Source organism: Protopterus annectens, chromosome 9.part0 (genome assembly GCF_019279795.1).
Source record: "Protopterus annectens isolate FY-2018-M chromosome 9.part0, PAN1.0, whole genome shotgun sequence".
Taxonomy (NCBI): domain Eukaryota; kingdom Metazoa; phylum Chordata; order Ceratodontiformes; family Protopteridae; genus Protopterus; species Protopterus annectens.
Window position 1 is genome coordinate 1,091,287,755 of NC_056743.1, and position 21,311 is coordinate 1,091,309,065.

General features: G+C 45.1%; 1 protein-coding gene across 3 annotated transcripts in view; it reads right to left on the reverse strand.

The window, feature by feature from the left end:
• CALCOCO1 (calcium binding and coiled-coil domain 1) overlaps positions 1-21,311 on the reverse strand; it is a 1,510,704-nt gene that overhangs the window by 829,448 nt on the left and 659,945 nt on the right. For all 3 annotated transcript variants that reach the window (XM_044083933.1, XM_044083936.1, XM_044083935.1), the window contains exon 9: positions 9,439-9,693. In XM_044083933.1, coding sequence (XP_043939868.1) covers positions 9,439-9,693 — 255 coding nt within the window. The remainder of the gene's footprint in view (positions 1-9,438; positions 9,694-21,311) is intronic.

Below are 21,311 nucleotides of genomic sequence, written 5' to 3' on the forward strand. Positions count from 1 at the left end.
ATTCATCACTGTGACATAGCAGACATTTCCTAAGGCTCCAACAACAAAATAAGTTTTTTTATACATTTATTTCATTGAATTGCACTCCTTAACGCTTACAGTTCTGCTATACAGCTAATCTACTACATTTTACACTGTAATAAATCTTTTACTGTTTCACTGCATTTTTGTACTGTTTTTAACCGTATTTTCATTGCTAGTGTTTCATTACTGTAATTGCATTTTTATTTAATTACTTAACTGTAAACTGCTTTTTCATACTGAGAGTTGTATTTTCTGTTTGTGAGTGCTCTATCTGTGCTTGCTCTATCTGTGCTTTTCTGCACATTTTCTGTGAGGTTTCTGTGTTCTAGTCAAGTGGCATAGTTTGGCTAGTGGCCTGCTGTATCCAGGACTCGTTTTGCCTGTTGAGTTTTCTGTGTTTCTGGCAGCCATCTTATGCTGCTAGGGGCTTGTATTCTCTGTTAGTGAGAGTAACAGACTACCTTACCTTCTCTAGCACGAGTGATTAGTTGAAAGTGCAGGGGCTAACAGGATTGCATAGTAATTTGAGCTTCTAGATTCTTTCATTTTTTCTGATAACTAAACCCTGTGTTTGCAGGGTGATGCACTTGTTTGTGTATTGCGCATTGCCACTGTGCTGTTTTAACCCACTGCAAGGTATCTCAGTTGCATTTTTTCCCTTACCAGCACTACTGTGTAACTGATGCCCGCTCTTGTAACTACTGTGTTTATTTTATCCAGCTCTACTCACACCTATAGGTTCTCTGTTCTGATAATACCCACTCTACCATCCTTGACCTCTCATCCAGAGATTCTGACACCCATGGATGGACAATTTCTTGTGGTTTCTCCTGCTAGTCTGGTTGAAATGGGCATGCTGAGACAGTGTAGCAACTGCCTCATGTACACGGACAATCCTCTTCTTCTACCACCTAGGAACACAATATGTGAGAGATGCAATTACATTAAGAACCTAGAACCCTTGCTGTCTCAATCACAAGCCAGTACATCTGGCACTGAGAAGGTTGTCTGCACAAACACCACAACCACCACACCTTTAACAACACCCACACCTGTACAGTACATTCCTACATATGGGGAGGTTCTCAACAAAAACAAATCTAAACAAAAGAGACCTCTGAGGCAAAAGCATGCATGCACATCACAATCTACCGTACCAAGCACCACACATAGTACACATGCCTGTGTCTCACAACCTCTAAGGCCCAACCACAAACCCAACATACTAGTCATAGGAGACTCTATTGTGAGACACACAGATGTCTCTCACCAGGCTAGACAAGGAGAAAGTCACAGTAAGTTGCTTGTCAGGTGCTAGAATCCACCATATCACACATGCACTCAAGTCTCTCAACATCAGGTACTGTTGTGACTCTCTCATAGTTCATGTTGGTGTGAATGACTTGAAACGTACTTCTCTGGACTATATGAAGAGAATGTGACTGAGCTTGCTGAATATGTGTTCCAGGCAGGTATGTCCCTAGCCTTAAGCAGCATCCTACCATCACCCAGAATGATGCCTCAATACAAACAGAAAATAACTGACTTTAACAACTGGCTTAGTTTCTGGTGTCATTCCAAAGGGATCCAGTACTTGACAGCCTGGGAGAACATTACTGACAGACCACAGTGCTTTGCCAGAGATGGCCTTCATCTGTCTCCCCTGGGCTTCAGGCTTCTGGCAAAGGCTCTTGCCCCCCCCCAATAGTGCCTTTTTTAGGCAAAGGCATCAGGACAAAATTACCAAGTGAAAAGTTCTTCTAAACAAAATTTAAAGGTCATGCTGCAATGCTGAGTCTTAACATGAAACTGCACTCACTGCAAGCATTCCTCATATTCTGGAAAATGCTGACATTTGTACAGCCACTTGAAACCTGGTTCAAAACTGTGGAGAGCACCCCAGTCTTACCAGGTTACTTATCCTACCATACTTTCAGACCCCAAATGGAGGGCTACAAAGCCAAAGCACATGGAGTTTCAATATTTATCAAAGACATACACACCTCCAGGTTGGTTAAACAGTATGACGCCCAGGAGACACTCCAAGTGCAGTTAACTGTTGACAAACACCTGTTCAAATCATAGCTAGTTACAGACCCCCGGCCATGACTCAGGAGGCCCACTCCACCTATCTGGACTTACTTGAATCCATCAAGATTCAACCCTGATCCTGGGCAACTTTAACTACGCAGCCATAGAGTGGATATTGTGATATACAGTGAATATTCTAGTCCAAACATGAATGCCCAGAGACTCCTTGACTTCCTCAATGTCAATGTATTGGATCAGCTGGTTGATACCCCCACAAGAGGTGAAAATATCCTGGACCTGGTACTAACCAACATGAGTAGCCACTGTAGCACCTCTACAGTGTTATCCTCCTTGGTAAGATCTGACCATAAAGCAATCACTTTCAAAGTCACCAACTCCACTGACCCCCCCCCCCCCCGCCAGGGTTGAAAAAAAAACTTTTCAAAGCTGACTACAACCTCCTGAGAGCAGGTATAAGTAGCTTCACAGCCACAATCCCTTCAGCTGGCACAAGCAGAAATGCCCAAGCCTTCACCAAAGAACTATATGAGCACCTACATAGCTGCATGGACTCAGCAATACCTGACAGGACCAAATCATCTTCCTCAAGGAGTAAACCTGTCTGGTGGACAGCAGCAATAAACAGACTCTAATAAAAGGAAAACAATTGCTGTCCAGGACCAAGGAGGAGCAGGTGCCAAGTTGGAAGCAGTCTCTCCTTTGTCTGAAAAAGCAAATAAGGTCACTGGTGAAATCCTCTAAGGTGAACTTTTAGTCCAAAATTGGCCACATCCACTAAGGGCAATCACAAGACCTTCTTCGCATACGTCCGCAATCTCAAAGGTAACTCCCAAATCTGTTCTGTACTGGTGGTCAAGAATACCACATACACAAACACCATAGATATAGCCAACCTACTGGGAGACAAGTTCAGTGAAAACTTCAACCCCCCCATCACCTCATCAGTAAACCAAGATATCCCCAGCACCTGTCCCCCCCCCATCATCTCTTGGGAGCAGGTCATTAATGCCCTCTCAAAGGAAAAAAAATACAACCTCCATGGGACCTAACAACATCCCTGGCTGTGTCCTTCATGAACACAGGCAAGAGCTCTCAGCATCCCTCTACACAAAGGTGGAGCATCCACCGACCCAGGCAATTATAGGCCCATCAGCCTAACTAGTCCGATCTGCAAGGCCACAGAATGCATAGTCAGCAAAGCCACGGATGAGAGGAAGACAGTATACACCACCTAACTTGACCTAACCAAAGCCTTCAACACTACTCCCCACTCAGGTATAATAGATAAACTCTCCCAGCTAGGCATCAACTCATATATTACCAGATGGGTAGCTAACTGGCTAACTGATAGAACCTACTCAGTCAAAATAGGGGAAGCCACCTCTAGTAGTAGACCCGTAACAAGCGGTGTACTCCAAGGATCATTCTTGGGGCGTCTACTGTTTGGGATATACTTTTCTGAGGTGCAAGTCAAAATCAGTGGTCTGTGGCTGACCACGTTTGCAGATGACTGCAAGCTGGGCACTGTCATAAATTCCCCTTAGTGATGTGAACATCCTACAAGAGGGCCTTACCTAAACTAATGACTGGTGCCAGAACCATGGCCTCAAACAGAATGCCAAGAAATGCATCATTATCCCCACTAATTATTACATTAATAGCAATGTACTAAGCATGTAATCAGTCATGAGGGACTTGGGCACCCAGGTTGATAGCAACCTGACTTTTGACCACCACGTTGCCTCCATTGTATGGAAGGCTTTCTATATGGCCTGCCTTATAAGTAAGGGTATTTCATCCAGGAACAAGGAGGTCATAACATCCCTGTACTCCTCCCTTATCGGACCCATTATCAAGTACAATGCCCCCATTTGGCATGTACCTTGCCATGCACATGCAGCAGGTGGAGAGACCACAGAGGTTCTTGACCAGGAAAATCCAGGGTCTCAAACACCTATCCTATACAGATAGGCTAAAAGCCCTGTCCCTCTACTCAGTCTCGTGCAGACTGCTCAGAGGTGACTTGTGTCTGGCATACAAGGCCGTTGCAAACTCAGCCTTGATGTCGTTGCTGCATATCCATAAGTCAAACTCCATTCATGCAACTTGCACGCAAGGCCTCAACCTGGTCTGTGAAATTAATAGAACTTGTTGGTGGAACAGATTTGTGTCCCAGTGACACCCCAATCTGTGGAATAGACACCCTCTCCTTGTCAAGCAGAGTACCTCACTAGCCCTCTTTGAGAAGAACCTGGACAAATGGATGGGAAACAGAAAATATATCCCTGGGATCCCACCTATGTCCCTACTGGACAGGGAAAACAGGTGCTGATTTTGTGGGAGCATGGGTGAAATTCTTGGCTAGACTTATAAGGGGTCTGCGGGCCAATAGCCTAGTACTGTCCTATGAACCTGTGAACCTATGAAGTGTAATTCTTGCAGATGAGATGAGGGGAAAATGGGATCTCTACTTAGCAAGCAGGGCATCACTGCAGAAGAAGGGAATACCAAGTGCTGCACATAGATATAAGGGAACCCATGGTGGGCAGTCGAAATAACTGCAACAGAATCTACCAGTAACAGTGGTAGCCACCAGTTCAGGTACATGGCCAGGATTAGGGGTTAGATGTTTTAAATGTACCCAGAGGAGCCATGTAGTATAAAAATGTTCACTGAAGCAAAGTGGGGAACAAAAGGTGAGGGAGCTAACAGTGTGCCAGTAGTAAGTTGATTGGAGACAACAGGGGTACCAAACTATCACCAGAGTTTGTCTTCTATCTTACTGGATGGAAGACAGGCCACTGCTAACAGAGAGACAGCCTCTGACATGACTACTATGAAGTCTGCAGTGGTTAAAGAGGAGCAGTACTTGCTTGAGCAGTTCACTCAAATCAGAACTTTAGGGGGGATCACATTCCAAATACCTTTGGCCAGGGTACACATTGACTGGAAGGGTAGTAAAGGAAGAAAGCAGGCAGCTGTGTTTGAGGGTATTCCTGTAGATGTCTTGATAGGAAATGACTTTGATAAAGCAGTACCTTGTGTGAATGCAGTTACAGGCAGTCAGGCTTGGAGACAGGCATGTAGGTCTGGTAGCCTGGGGAAGATCCAGCAGAACCCACACCTGAAGCTGGGGCTGGTGATGTGACTATTTTATGGAGGGAGCTACCCTGCATCAGTGAGCCTGAAAGTGAGCCACAGCTGCTGGCAGGTACTGATGTTGCCATGGACAGGGTGACTGCAAGGACAGAGGTGAGTGGTAGTACCCAAGCTGAAAGTGAAGCACCACTGTCAGAAGACACTAGGTTTCTTGTAGAAGGGGAGCTGGGAGAGGTTACAAAGATAGAGGTGAGGATGGCTCAGCTTTCTGATCCTGCTTTACCAGACTTGAAGGAGGTAGCCAAGGAGACATCTGATGCTCAAGGGAAAGGGGAGTTTGTATACTGGAACAGAGGGTTACTGTACAGAGAGTGGGCCCCTGAGCGAGGGCTAGAGGGTGAGGTAAAACAGTACTTGGTAGTGCCCAGAGCCTACCATCTGACACTTCTAGCCACAGCTCATGACATTCGTTTTGCAGGTCATATGGGCATAAAGCATACCAAAAGACGTATTATGCAGAAGTTTTATTGGCCTGGGAGTGCAAAGGATGTAACAGGGTACTGCAGGACCCATGAGCAGTGCCAAAAGGTAGGCAAGGCAAGGCAAAAGACAAGGTAAAATCTCCCTAGATGCCTTTGCCTGTGACTGACGAACCATTTCAGAGGGTAGCTATGGATATTGTAGGGCCTCTGAGTACCCCAAATGCCACATTACAGAAATATATCCTGCTGGTAGTTGATTATGCTACTAGATCCCCTGAGGAAGTGGCTCTGTCCTCCATTGAGGCAGAGAAGGTGGCAAATGCTTTGTTAAGAGATTTTAAGTAGGGTGGGCTTCCCGAGAGAAATACTAACAGAGAGGAGTCAATTTCATGTCAAACCTGCTGCCTTGTCTAGGGAAGCGTTGTGGGGTGAAGCACCTAAAGACCGCCCTCAGACTAATGGTCTTGTAAAAAGGTTAAACTCTAAATTAAAGACCATGTTATGGGCATTTGCAGACCAGTTTAAGAGACAGTGAGACAAATATTTGTCCCATCTATTGTTTGCATACAGACAGATACCCCGGGAATCCACAGGTGTTTCACCCTTTGAGTTGCTGTATGGGCATAGGGTAAGGGGGCCTTTATATTTGATTCATGATGAGTGGGAGGGTGAGTGTGAATCCCACAAGAAGTCTGTTGTGACACACATCCTAAACCTAAGGACAAGGCTTAGGGAGCTCATGGGATTGACCGAGAAGATGCTGGCAGGAGCCCAACAGCTGAAAAAGGGCATGCTGTAGGACAGTAGGTTATGGTGTCATTCCTGTCAGACACAATAAGCTGCAGGCAACCTGGGAGAGAGCCTTTAGAGTGGTAAAGAAGGTTAGTGATGTTAATTACATGGTGGAACTGCTAGGCAGGAGGAAGGGGTACAAACTGTACTATGTTAACATGAAGAAGCCTCAGCATGTCAGGAAGGTCCTTGGCAGAATGCAAAGGGCAGGGTTGACCATTAAACCCAGTAAGTGTCAGGTGGGTATGGCAGAGGTCTCCTACCTGGGACAGAGTGGTAAGTGGTAAGAGTAGGCCAGAATCTGCCTAAGAGGAAGCTATTCAGGCGTGCCCTGCCCCTGTTACAAAACAGCAGGTAAGAGCATTCTTGGAGACAGCGGGGTACTACAGAAAGTTCACTCCCAATTATAGTACAATAGCTGCTCCCCTCACAGAACTGACAAGGAAAAATAGGCCAGATAAGGTACTGTGGACATTCCAAAACCTTAAAGGTGCTTTTGGAGGACCCCCTATGTTGACCAGTCTGGATTACAACAAAGAATTTGTTGTGCAGGTGGATGCATCAAACTATGGAGTGGGGACTGTACTTAGCCAAGTTTCCTCAGAGGGAGAAGAGCACTCAGTTGTACATCTCAGACGTAGATGCCAACCCAGGGAGGAATGTTAAGCACCTGTAGAAAAAAGAATGTCTAGCCATAGTATGGTCACTACAGAAACCTCAGCCTTATCTGCACAAAAGGAAATACACTGTGGTTATGGAGAACAATCCCTTAACATGGCTACAAAGAGTCAGCCAACAAAATGCCAAGTTATTAAGATGGGGCCTAGTGGTGCAGGTATATGACATGACAGTACAGCCTCATAGTGGGGTCAGCAATGCCTATGCAGATGGACTCTCAAGACAGAGTAGGGTATAAGTTAATGTGTTCCCAGACAGGGAATTTCTCTCAAATAATGTTTTTCCAGGGTCACTTGAAAAACTAGCTTGAGTCTTCAAAGGGGGGAGAGATGTGATAATGTGATGTATTGCCATCTATGCTGGGGAGGATAGGGGAGTGCATGTGTGACATGTGCCAGCACAGTAAGCTGGAGTTTTGTAAATAATTTTGTATCAGTTGACTATCACACAGACTTGTACAGATGCTTTTGTTTAGAATGTATCAACAGTGTTATCATAACTGATTAAATGTATATGTTTAAACAGAGAATTCCAGAAGGGAAAAATAGAGGTTTTTGAAATTGTTTTACAGCTTTCAGATAATGCAACAGATCTCAGCAAACCTCTTGAGTGCGTATTGTACCAGAGTCAGTGATAAAATGTGATGTCATTTTATAACCAGCACTGAGAGGATGGAACTCACACAGCAGGCTGTTTTATTTTGTTTTCTTTGGAAACTCATATAAAAGATCTATGTCAATTATCACAGTTAGTTCAGCTCAGTTTAAAGTTTGAAGTTGATCACCTTGCCTTGTGGAAGTAAGCATCTCAGCATCTAATCTTGCCTTGCTGCATTAATTAAGTTAGCTAGGGAACAGTTATTCTTCAGACAATCAGGAAATACAGTGAAGATTAGTTAAGTATTGTTCTTCTGCATCTGTTTGAACCTGTCCAACTGTGCTATTTTTATTTCTCCAATGACTGAAACTCTGGTGTTTACTGTACTTAGATATTTAATATTCTCATGTTTTCTATTTTATTATTTATCACTAAATACTTTTATACCTTTCACTGTGGATGGTCTTTTAGAGAATACTTTTAACATCTTGAGAGTACTTGTACTTATTTTAGTGATGCCTTGGCCACTCCGAAAAGCCTTGTTGCTTTGGTTACACTCTATTACTTATAATTGATTTTACTCAGTAAAGCATGTGAGTGGTTGACTGATGGCAGTGTGGTTACCTTATAGTCTGGTGAGAAGGGGTACAGCTAGTAGATCTGTACCAGCCTTTCCCAGGTATGTGTGTGTGTGTGTGTGTGTGTGTGTGTGTGTGTGTGTGTGTGTGTGTGTGTGTGTGTGTGTGTGTGCGTGCGTGCATGTGTGTGTGTGTGTGTGTGTGTGTGTGTGTGTGTGTGTGTGTGTGTGTGTGTGAAAATCAACTACCCAGGTGTGGTGTGTCCGCTACTTGGAACTGGGACACAGTCCTCCAAAGTGAGTCTTGTCTGGGATCCGGAGAGACAGAGTCCAGTCCCAGGTCCGGAGTGTGTTCCCTCTGTGCTCTTGGGGGAAATTGTGTTTGATGCAGAAAGCTGCATCTGAAAATGCTGTGTAAATTAATTCCTGTTTTTACTGACTGTCTCTCACTGGTGAGGATTGAGGTTCCTTGATTACTTGCCCGGGGTAGAGAGGCCATCACACAGGCCTCAGGCTGACTGCATAGTTTCTACAATTCCAATGATGGCTAGGCATTCCAGGCTTTCCTCTCCAGTTCACCAAATAAAATAAAGTAACACACTATATTTTCAGGAAACAATCATGACAGCAGTAAAAAATTAGGTGATTGTCTTCTTACTGGACACATTCAAAGTGAAGGCTACTAAAGGGAAATAAACAAAAAATTACAAAGGACAGATATTACTTAAGCTTTGCATTTCTGGTTGGATTAACTAACCTTACCTCTTGCCTTTAAGATCACCAGCACTTCTTGAATCTACTAAGCAACTCTGTTACCTAAACATCATATAAAATAACCTTTATAATCACAATAGACCCCACAGATGAAAGACGTATAAAATATGTGTGGAGGGGGTGTGCAGAACTTCTAAGCTGGTGCATAACATATTTGTTACATAGCCAATGTTAAGAGGATGTACCTAAAGTTCCAAAGTTCAGAAATAAATGTCTTACTTCTTTCTAAACAAACCTGTTTCTGATTTGACTGCTACCCCCAACAGCTGTAGGGATGGTCATGTGGCATAAGTGAAAAGGGCTACTAACAGACCTACTTTATGCTCAGTTACAACACACATTTTAAAGTCAAACATGATATACCTGTGCTTTTTGGATCAACTGTGTTTTCTCATTTAGCCACTGTATTTGCTCCTCCTTCAACTTCAGTGTTAAGTCTGCTACTTTGATGTTGAGCTCAGCTGCATCTTGTCGGCTTTTATGAAGATCAGACACAGTACGATCCCGCATAGATGATGTGCTAGCAAGCTCCTCCTCTAGTAACACCACCTTCTGCTGACATGCAGACAGTTGGTCCTGAGTACACCGTAACTGCTCTGTTATCTTTCCTAACATTTTCTGAAAGACACAAAATTTGTAACTTTCACTTTATTGGTGAAAATATTAAAACATTAGGATCTTACTTAACTTTTGTTCCAGTCAATAAATGCTAAACCATTACAAAATATCTATATATAAACTAACAAAAAATTGGTTCACAGCCTCACTGCTGAACATATGGATGCTGGATCACTAGACAGTCAGAAAAAAAAGAAATGAATAAAGTGCTATCATACTATTCCATGCACAATAATTTCCCATTTTTCTCAGAATAATCATGGTATTTGGCATTTTAATCCAGTCCTCTAACCATAAATTGCACATCTCGTATTTATTTGTATACTGCCTGTAGGCTTTAATCAGTGTTCTGCATTCAATGTTGTAAAGGGGAAAAAAGTTATGTACTCACCATAACGTTCCATCTGAGTAGGTAACTTCATTTGTCAGCAACCTGTGGTTATCGGATCCAATTCGGATCCGAGCCGGCAGCTTTCCAAGCTAATAGATCCAAGCTCCAAGCAATACGTTCCAGTGATGTCAATGGAATGAAGACATACCTTGATTCTTTGATAACGAACTAAGGGTCCGGGGAATGGAGGACGGGTCGGTTGCAGACAAATGAAGTTACCTACTCAGATGGAACATTATGGTGAGTACATCAACTTCTTTATCTGAAGTACTTAACTTCATTTGCTCAGCAACCTGTGGGACAGAGTCCCCAGCTACCAGCAACTTGGGAGGCCTTTATGGAAGGATATTCTGGAGCACTGCTGAGCCAAACGATGCACGTCCCCTGGATATTAAATCCAATTTGTAGTGTGTAATAAAAGTATGAGAGGAAGCCCAAGTAGCTGCTGAGCAAATGTCATCCAAAGAAACCCTTGACCAGAAGGCAGCAGAAGTGGCCATAGATCGGGTAGAATGGGCTCGCACTCTCAGGGGCTCAGGATGACCAGAACTTCTGTAAGCTAGGAGAATGCACTGGGAAATCCATCTAACTAGGGTTACTTTAGTGACTGGCTTCCCCAGACAAGATTTTGCAAAGGAAACAAAAAGTTGATCAGATTTTCGAAGCTCTGCTGTTCTGTTTAAGTAAAAACATAACTGGCTGTGAACATCCAGACAATGAAGTCTGTATTCCCCTTTGTTTTGGAAACTTGGAAAGAAGACAGGTAGATTGATGGACTGGTTGATGTTGACTTCCGAAGCCACTTTGGGCAAAAAAGAGGGATTAGTCCTGAGGGAGACCCTGTCTTTGTGAAAGATGATGTAGGGAGGTTTACTGCAAAGAGCATGAAGCTCTGATATTCTTCTAGCAGAAGTAATGGCAATCAGAAAGGCAGTCTTCCAGGATACATATTTTAAGTCGAGTGAAACCGCGGGTTCAAAAGGAGGCCCAGTCAGAGCTTGAAGAACTAGGGTAAGATCCCATGGAGGGACTGGATCTTTAATAGGGGGTCTTAACAAAAAGGTTCCTTTCATGAATGCTTTGCATATTTTGGAGGATGCTAGATGCCCTGAACCGTTTCCAACATGGTAGTGGGAAATAGCTGCCAACTGAACTTTAATAGTAGAAGCACTGGCTCCTTGATCAAAGGTATGCAAAAGAAAGTCTAGAACTGCTGGGATAGGAGTCGTGAAGGGGTCTAAGTTCCTGTGCTCCACCCAGACACAGAAATGTTTCCATTTACTCTGGTAGACGGTTTATGGGCGGCCACCAGGACGGCCTTAACCAAAGAAGATATACCGGGAGTCCTAGCATTAGGGGAGCTGGATCAACCAAGCTGAGAGTATGAGGTAGTCCAGATCGGGGGTCTCCAATCCTAAAGGATGAGAGATCAGATCCAGATTGGGATCTAAAATCCAAGGAGGATGTACTAGATGAGACCGCAGGTAAGGAAACCAGGTTTAACGAGGCCAGAATGGGGCTATGAGGATAATTCTGCTCCCCAACCGACGAGCTTTCTGCAAGAACTTTGTCATTAATGGGAGAGGAGGATAAGCATACAGAAGACCGGATGGCCAAGCATGAACTAGAGTGTCTCTGGGGGCTTCCCCTGGTGGGGGAATCAGAGCGAAGAACTCACCGCACTTTGTGTTCGAAGGCGAGGTGAAGAAATCACAGCAAGGTTGACCCCATTGGTGGAAGATTTGTTTCGCTACTGCTGGGTTCAGAGACCACTCGTAAGGTGAGAGGATCGTTCGACTCAACCTGTCCGCCAAGATGTTTGACCGACCCGGGATGTGCATTGCTATGAGAAAGCGGTTGGTGGATCTCACCCATTCCCATACTCTCATTGCCTCCCTGCAAAGTGGATAGGATCTGGTTCCCCCCTGGTTCCCCCCTGTTTATTTATGTACCAGACTACTGACATGTTGTCTGTTTGAAGTGCAATAGTTCCTGGAGGGAGAAGGGGATGGAGAGCCTGCAACGCTAGAAGCACCGCCCTCATCTCCAGGACATTGATATGCAGTGAGGCCTCTGTGAAAGTCCACATGCCTTGGACGGATCTGCCCATGCAATGCTCCCCCCCACCCAAGGAGAGATGCATCTGTGGTAACTGTGACTTGGGGAGGGGGTATAACGAAGGGGCGGCCTTCTCGAAAATCTCTGGAGCAGAGCCACCAAAGAAGCGACTCCCTGCAAATCTTGCTGAGAGGAATAGGTGTAGACAGAGGGCGACAAAGAATGGACCATTGCACTTGTAATGTCCATTGAAGGATCCTCATCTTGAGGCGAGCGAAGGGGGACAGATTGATGGCCGCTGCCATGGATCCCAGGGCCCTCAGGACTAGTTCCGCTGGGGGAGCTGATGATTGTAAGAGGTCTAGAATGTGAAGGCTTAGATTGCGAAGCCTGTCCACTGTCAGAAAGACTCTGGATTGAGTAGTGTCTAGCCTGGCCCCTATGAATTCCAAAATTTGAGTAGGTTGAAGGGAGGATTTCTGGTGGTTTATCGTAATCCCTAGGTGGTGGGCTAAGTGTAAGAAGTAGTCCCTGCCTGAGCAGAGTTGATGCCTGGTGGGGTGGTTAGGAGCCAGTCATCCAAGTACGGAAAGACCTGTATTCCCTGAAGCCTCAGGTGGGCCCCTACAACTACCATGACCTTGGTGAACACCCTGTGGGCTGTAGTGAGACCGGAGGGTAGGACCCTGAACTGATAATGGCTGGCTCCCAGCCGAAAGTGGAGGAACCTTCTGGATGATCTGTCCATCAGAATGTGGTAGTACGCATCCGTGAGGTCTATAGAGCACATCTAGTCATTCTCCTGTAAAAGTGGGAGAATGGATTGAATAGTGACCATCCGGAATTTTTCTTTGGGGACTGACAGGTTCAGTGTTGACAGGTCGAGAATGGGTCATAAGTCCCCGTCTTTTTTGGCACCAAAAAGAACCTAGAGTAAAAGCCTGATCCGGATTGTTCAGGGGGACGCGCTGGATAGCTCTTTTTCTTAGCAGCCCTCGAATTTCTGATGCTGCTGCCTCTCTCTGATTGGGTGGGACATCGGGGAATTTTGTTGATTGGGGAGGGTGAGATAGGAAAGGAATTGAATAGCCTCTGGATATGATTCGGAGCACCCAGCGATCTGTTGTGATGGACTCCCACTTCACTAGGTGTTCCGAGAAACACCCCCCAACTGCCTCCAGAGAGGAGAAGTCGGGCAACCCCTCAGGGCTGCTGCGCGGGTCGATCTGAAAAAGGTTCTCTTGACCCAAAATTCTTCGGACCCCTTCTGCCCCTGGGCCGGCGTCCACCCTGTCCTCCTCTGCCTCTGAAGGATGAGGGATCCAGAGCGAAATGGGATTGTTGAGCTTTCCAGAACCACATCTTCTTCTGTCGGCTTTGGTTCCTGGAGTAGGACCTCTGAGTAGCCGAGAAGCGGATCCCGACAGCAGACAACAGCTTCCAGTCTTTCTCACTCTGGAGGAGCGTATCACGGTTGGTTTTGTCGAAGAGCGTAGAACCGTCAAAAGGGGCATTCGCGAAGGACACCTTGAAGGGTTCCGAAAAGCCGCAGAGATGGAGCCAGGCCTGTCTACATAAGACGACGCCAATTCCACTAGCTCTAGCCACTCCCTCCGTAGCATGGGAGAGAAGCCGCATAGATGTGTTGGTGATTGACTTGAGCGTGGCCATTCGAGCAGAGAAGGTCCACTTGTCCTCGGCCGACATGGACTCTGGGGGTGACCCAGCATACTCTTTAATCAGGTCCCGCTGGAGCCGAATCACATGTGCCATATAATTCAGTGACCTTACAGAGAAGGTCGCTGAAGAGAACATCTGCTTTCCCAAACAGTCCATCATCCGAGACTCCTTGTCTGGAGGATGCACTGAGGAACTCTCCTGTGCTAATTCCTTTTTAGTGGCAGCCGCCACCACCATGGCATCCACTGGGGCACCCTTGCTCCAAACTGTCCTGTCCATGGGAGGGCTGAGGATCCTGTCCGGTCTCTTGGGTATTGGCTCAACAGTGTCCGGCTCCTTCCATGCCCTGGTAGTTATGAGGTCTACCAGGGGGTCGGTGGGAAGGGACACCCTAGAGGTAGATGGGCCTGCATCAAACGCCTCCAGAAACACAGACTCATCCCAGGAAGGTTTTTGGGTAGACCACCCCCCCCTCTAATACGTAACATTTCCATAATGTCTCCGAAGGAGACGTCTTCGGGGGGTGACCTTGGGGAACCTTCCCCTTCCTCTAAGTCTGTGTCCTCTGTGAGGGACTCGGGTGAGTCCAAGTGCCTCCTCTTGCACTTCTGTTTGTGAAGGGACCTCCTCGGGGGGGGGGGGGGTTGGGCTGTCCGAAGAGGCCTCACCAACAATGCCCTGTTCCTCTACGGGAACAATCTGGGACGTAGGCGCAGGCTGTCCCTGGGGCAGGATGATGGAGGAAAGACCCGTCTGAGTGGGAATGGCGGGTGGATCTGAAGCAAGAGCCTGGGGCCTCGAATTCCTCGAAAGGACCCTCTCCATGACGTCGAATGCCGAGGGGGAACTGCTTTCCCTTGGATCCAAAAGCACTCCCCTCAGATCTGACGTGCGGATGGGCACTGAAGGTGACCCGACCGGATCCGAAAGGGTAGTGTGCCCCGACCTTAACGGAGCCGAAGGCCCGCTGACCCTTCCGGATCCGATGTTCAGCTCACAGCCCCGAGAGCTTGGATCCAAAAATGGATCCGACAGACTCGAGGGTACAGTCGGCGCCGAAGTAGGAAACACTGTCGGCACCGACCCTACCGCGGCTCCAAAGCTAGTCGGATCCGACAGCTCCGAACCCCAAAAGCGGGTCAGAGAAGGAGCAATGGGGGCGAAAAAAGGTGTCGGGCTCCCCCCCAGCGTGGGGGCAAGAGCACTCCCATCTGCATCTGGGCCTGAAGAAATCAACGCATCATCCGGTCCATATCAGCGTCCGATAAACTTCTGGTGGATCTAGATGAGGCTACCGAAGCCGGCTGGGAAGGCTGCCTGGATGACCTAGAGGGTGACCAGGTCTCCTCCTCCAGCTCCGGGGAGAAATGTGGAGAACGGAGCTGGGAGGGGGAAGGCCTGGAGACCTTAAGGGGAGAGGCAAGCTGTTTAGAAGGCGGTGCCGAAGGGGCCGAGTCGGACCGCCTCTTATGACTGCGATGCCTTTCCTTCTCTCTGTCCCTATCTTTTCTATCCTTTTTTCTGCTGTCCCTTTCCTCCTGGGCCAACGAGGGAGGGTGAGTCCCAGCCAGGGGATCAGGAGTGACAGGTGGGGCAGCCGTGGCCGGTGCCACCGAGGAGGACGAAGCAGAGTCTGGGGGCAAAAAGCCCACCAGAATAAGCTTCGACCTCCTTTCTTTCAAAGCCCTGGGGTTGAAGGCTGCACAAATAGTGCAGCCCGAAGAAAGGTGATCAGCCCCCAGGCAAAGGACACACCGAGTGTGACCATCCGCTGGGGACAGCTTATGGCCACACTCAGTACATTTAGAGAAAATGGCTTTAGGCCTTCAGCCATTGTAAAAGAATAAAGGAAAAGTAGGCCCACAAGCACACACCTTCACACATGCAGAGGGGGGAGGGGAATACATTTAACTTAACTAAAAGTTAAAAGAACTACCCAAAAGAGACTATAAAGATAGGGGAAGTTCACACACACAAAGTTAGAGAAAAATCTGACAGGAATTCAATGTTTAAATTCTAAACTTACAGCACTATGCTCGGAGCTCATTCAGAGAAGCTTATGGAAGCCGCGGCAAACGAGATCTGAGCTCGGATCTATTAGCTTGGAAAGCTGCTGGCTCGGATCTGAATCGGATCTGATACCCACAGGTTGCTGAGCAAATTAAGTTAACTACTTCAGATCTGCCATTAGAGCCTAGAGTTCAGAGACCATCTTTGCAGAACTAAGAGCAACCAAGAAAAGAAGTAGATAACAAAGCAGAGGAGGCTTCAGATTCAAAAGGAGGCAGAGTCAATTTTGCCAGAACAAAATTACGATCCCAAGAAGGTGGAATGACTTTCTAATGTGGAGGATGCCTTTTAGAAACTGTTTAACTTCAAACCTAGAGAAAGTGGCACATCCAATGGCAGACGAGCAGAAACGGCTGACAAATGAGTGTAAAAGATGAATATGCCAGACCAGAACTGAGAAACTCACAGCTAAGAAAGTACAGTTGTTTAAATAAAACTTAGACTGCTGGTACACATTCAAATGATCACTGCTGCAATAGCCTTAGCTGCATGGGTTATATTCTGCCAAGGGTGCAACAGCTGGCCAGCTTTCAAAGTTTCAGGGCGACTTTCTTGTACCCAAACTGTCAGGCAGCTCGGGATGAGCTGACTAAAGGACAAGTTTTGGCATGAAGCCCTTCAGACCTTCAGACCTTTCCTGCCAGCAGAGAGCAAGAGGTTACACCCTGTGAGGGCAATGCTAGGAGCAACAAAAATAAACCATGACATAAAAAAACACACCAAAAAACAAAGGGGATAGAGGGAGGGAGCAGCTAATGCAGCAGTGATTATTTAAACATCTGCTGTTACGGTAAGTTTGAAGGTTGTGCGTTAGGCCCGGCAAGCCAGCACATCAAAATCTACTGCCAATCATTAGTGGACCGGAGTTCCGCTGTGGCAACCCCTAACTGGGAAAAGCCGAAAGAAACAAACTGTTATGGTAAGTTTTCCTTACATAACCATACTATGTCCATCATACTGATCACTGCTGCAGTAGCCTTATCTATATCGGTAAAGTACCTGATTTAACTACATTTGAGAGGTTGAAGAAGAAGAAGCGAAGGCATCAATCTTACAGTGCTGTGTAAAAGTAGGTACATAGGACCAAGTAGCAGCTTCTAGAATACTTTTAGAATCCAATCATTTCCAAAAAGCCATAGATGAAGCCAAGGCCCTGGTAAACTGGGCCTTGACCCCGTCTGGAAACGTTTTGTTATGCTAAGTATAACAAAGGCTAATAGACATAGATAAACATTTGGAAATAGCCTGTTTTGGCAGATGTCCTTTCTTCTTACTTTCACAAAAAATGAACAAATGATACAAAGATCTGAAAGATTTTGTTCTGTCAATATAGTGTTTGAATTGTCTGTGGATATTCAAGATTTGGAGTATCCATTCTCCCACATTTTTAGGTTCAGGAAAGAAAACTGGGAGATGGATAGTTTGGCTTAAAGTAAACTCGAATACCACTTTAGGCATAATAGGATTAGCTCAAAATGAAACCCTGTCCCTATGGAAAATGAAATAGGGTTGATGAAGCATAACAGCTTGCAACTGAAGATACACATTTTGCAGAGGTTGGAGCAATCAGTAAAACTGTTTTACATGTTAAGATGCTCAAGTCAGCCAGATTAGCTGGTTCAAATGGAGCAAGTCTTAGCTTCTCTCACACAAAATTAAGATCCCAAGGAAGGTCACTGGTTTTCTAAGAGGCCTCATATGCAAAACCCCTTTCAAGAACATTTCAACATGTGACTGCTTTGAAAGAAGAGTATCCATGGGTGGACAAGCTGAAATGTCAGATAAATTAACCTTGACAGGAGAATAAGAATGGCCGTAGGATAGTAACTCACACAAATATTATAGAACCAGAGAACAACTAGCCCTGAATGTGTACTGGTTATGTTGCTGGCACCAACTAGAAAACATTTTGCATTTGCTGATACAGGATTTTCTAGTAGCAGGCTTTCTTGCCTCCATTAGTACTAGCTGCATGTCTGCAGTAAACAGTTATGTAAAAGTAATTAAGACCATCATCCAGGCAGTCAGTTGAAGTTGATTGTTGTGAGGGTATATCACACACCCCTGTTTCTGTGTGAGTAGATCCAGTCTGTGAGGAAGTTTGTGGCAATTGCCCTTGGCCATTTCCAACAGAAGGGAAAACCACAATGATCTTGGCAGGTTTCTTCTGAATCTTCAGAAATACCCTGTACATTATCAAAAGGGTGGAAAAGCATCCAGGAACATTCCTGTCAAAGGAAAACAAAAGGCACCTATCTTCCAGGTCTTCTTGCATGGATTCATGGAACAGAATCTTTCCAGTTGACTGGTCAGACAGGAAGTAAACTGGTCTACTTGAGGAACTCCTCATATGTATCAGATTTTGGAAGACCCCCCCTGATCTAATTTCTGCGTGCGAGGGTCTGCTCTGGCCCTGGCTCAGCCTGTCTGCCACACGGATTTGCTCTGATGGAATGTAGGATGTCTGCAGAGTGAGGCTGTGATGTGAAGCTATATCCCAAGCTAACATGGCTAGTCTGCAAAGGGGGCACAACCTGGTTCCTCCTTGCTTGTTGATGGACCACATGGCTGTGGTACTGGCTGTAACTACTTGAAGAGCCAGGGGACAAAAGATGGTTCAGAGAGTTGAATGCCTTGATCAGGGCATCTCCTGGATATTTATGTGCTTGCATTTGTCCTTGGTGTTTCACAATCCCTGCACCTTTATCCCTCTTGTAACTGCTCCCCAAGCAAAGTCCAGGCAGTCAGCATTTGTGGTGACTGACGGTTTTGGAGCAGGGAGGGATAAGTGGAGACCTGGACATAAATGTATCTGTTGTCTCCACCAAAAGATTTATTTTCTGGACAAGCCCCTGCACTGGGATTTGAAAAGATAAACGGCGTTGATGCCAGGACAAAACAGATTTCAAACACTGTATCTTTCTCATTTGGAGTCTTGTGAGATATATCATGAGAATCATAGATGTCATAAGTCCCAAAATCCTCTGGTATTCACTTGTAGTGAGCAAAGTATTGTGTTGATCTAAATAAACATGTATTTTTTCATGTGGAAGAAAAGCTCTTTGAAATAAAGTCTCTAAGTGACAACCCAGGAACAGAATCCCATGTGGAGTCAAGGAAGACTTTAATGTTCTCTTGGAATCCCAGCTTGTGTAAGAGATCTCGCACCCAACTGAAAGATTCTCAAAAATGTCTAAGTATGGAAAAATGTAGATATCTGGGTCTATGTTCAGCCATTGAATTAATATCATATCGAACTTTAGACATTGAAATTAACTTTTACCGAACAGGCAAACCCTCAAAAAGAAATTAATCAAATGGCCACTGTTGGCCAACATAAATGAACCATGACATACTACTTACTAACCGGTAATATAGCTGTAACAGAACCTGCCCTTTCCTCAATTTAGTGTGACCTTAGAGTTGGTATGTATAATTAGCTGGGGAGGGGGACATTGCCCGGTGTTCACCAAATCCTTCTTTTGAGGGGGGCTATGCCCCCTACACCCCCACTAATTATATATACTAACTCTGAGGTCACACTAATTTGGGTAAAGGGCATGTTCTGTTATAGCTACATTACTGGTTAATAAGTAGCAGGTTGTGGTTCATTTATGTTGGCCAATTGTGGCCATTCAATGCATTTATTTTTGAAGAGTTGCCTGTTCCATAAAAGTCAACTTCCATGTCTAACGTTTGATGTTTAGCCATTTGATGTAATATTAGTTTGATGGTTGAACGTAGACCTGGATACCCTATAGTCTGCAATGAGCTATAACTGGACCTAGACACCTGGTGAGCACTCTTGGTGAAGTGAATAGTGCAAAGGGTAAGGCACAGAACTGATAATGTGATCCAGAAAAACAAACCCTTAAGGAATATTTGGAGTCTGGATGAATAGGGATATGATGACATTCATCTTTTAAGTCTGGTGTTACCATGAAACTTGAAAGAGGAAGAAGAGGTAACAGGTTGTGAAGTGACATTGTTTTGAATTTGGGTGCCATCATTAACAGGTTTAGGGAAGAAAGATCCAGAACTGGTCTCCAAAAATTTTCTTTCTTTGGCACATGGAACATCCTTAAATAAATTTCCTCCACCTTGGAAGGGGGAACTAGTTCTATTACTCCTTGGGACAGCATGTGATGAACCACTGGTGAAAACAAGAGAGTCTGATCTGGGAGATGAGGAATACCCCCCTGGAAAGCAAGATTCTCCTCCCCCTGCCATCTGTAAACTTTGATGAATGATTTTCAGAACCCATTTGTCAGAAATTATCTATTGCCAAAGATAAAAATGCAGATTCAGACATTCTGGAAGAAAAAAGGGGCCAGGGAGGGGTTCACAAGGTCTCATGAACAGTTATTCAGAATTATTGGACTGTCCTTGGTTTTGGTACATTCAAAACTTCTTTTTGGAACTCCCTTGCCATTTCTTCTTGAAAAAGAAGTTATGTACTCACTATAACATTCCATCGATGCTGTCCATTTTCATTCTTCCTCAGCAGTTGGGTTTGGATCCAACCCTCAGATTTGACTCGGATGCTATTTTAGCTTGTGGCCACTAAAAAGCTCTCAAGCTCCTCCCTTACCCACAATGCACCAACCCTAACATACCTCAGATCTTGAGATATTTTTCTGACGAATTTCTGGTCTATAATTAAACTGGAATGAAAGCGCTACATTTGGTACCTCTTTTGGATTGCTGCTATCCAGTTTTGTCTTTTATACATTCACCTTTGTTTGCAAATTTAGGAAAGAAAACTGGCAGATTAATGGACTGTCTATGACATTAAATTCTGACACCACCTTAGGAAGGAAAGAAGGACTGGTTTGTAATGGTACTTTATTCCCTGTGAAATATCAAGTAGGGAGGTTTAGAAAACAATGTTTGAAGTTCTGAAATTCTTCTAGCAGAAGTAATAGCTATCAAAAGATAGTCTTCCAGGTCAGAAACTTTAGATCACATTTTGCTGCTGGTTCAAAGGGGAATGAATCAAGGCCCACAGTGCCAAATTTAAGTCCCATGGAACACTTGAATCTTTATAAGGAGGTCTCAAAATAAAGGTTCCTTCTAAGGAGGCCTTACAAACTTTAGATGAAGCCAGGGTGGAGTTCTCAAACCCAATGTGAAAATTAGAGATGGCTGTTAACTGAACTCTAATGGTTAAGGATCTAGCTCCTTCATTCAAAATTGTTTCCAAAAATTCAAAGACACTTTGCACAGGGACTGAAAAGGGGTCTACATGTTTCTGATGCGCCCAAAAAACAAACCTCTTCCACTTACTTTAAATTTTTTGTAGAAGCTTTATGGGAAGATAAAAGTATATGTTGGACAGGGGGTGACAGCATATGTTGTCTTCCTATTAAAGGAAGTGGAGAAACCATGATGCCAGGTTTAGGTTTGAGATATCTGGGTG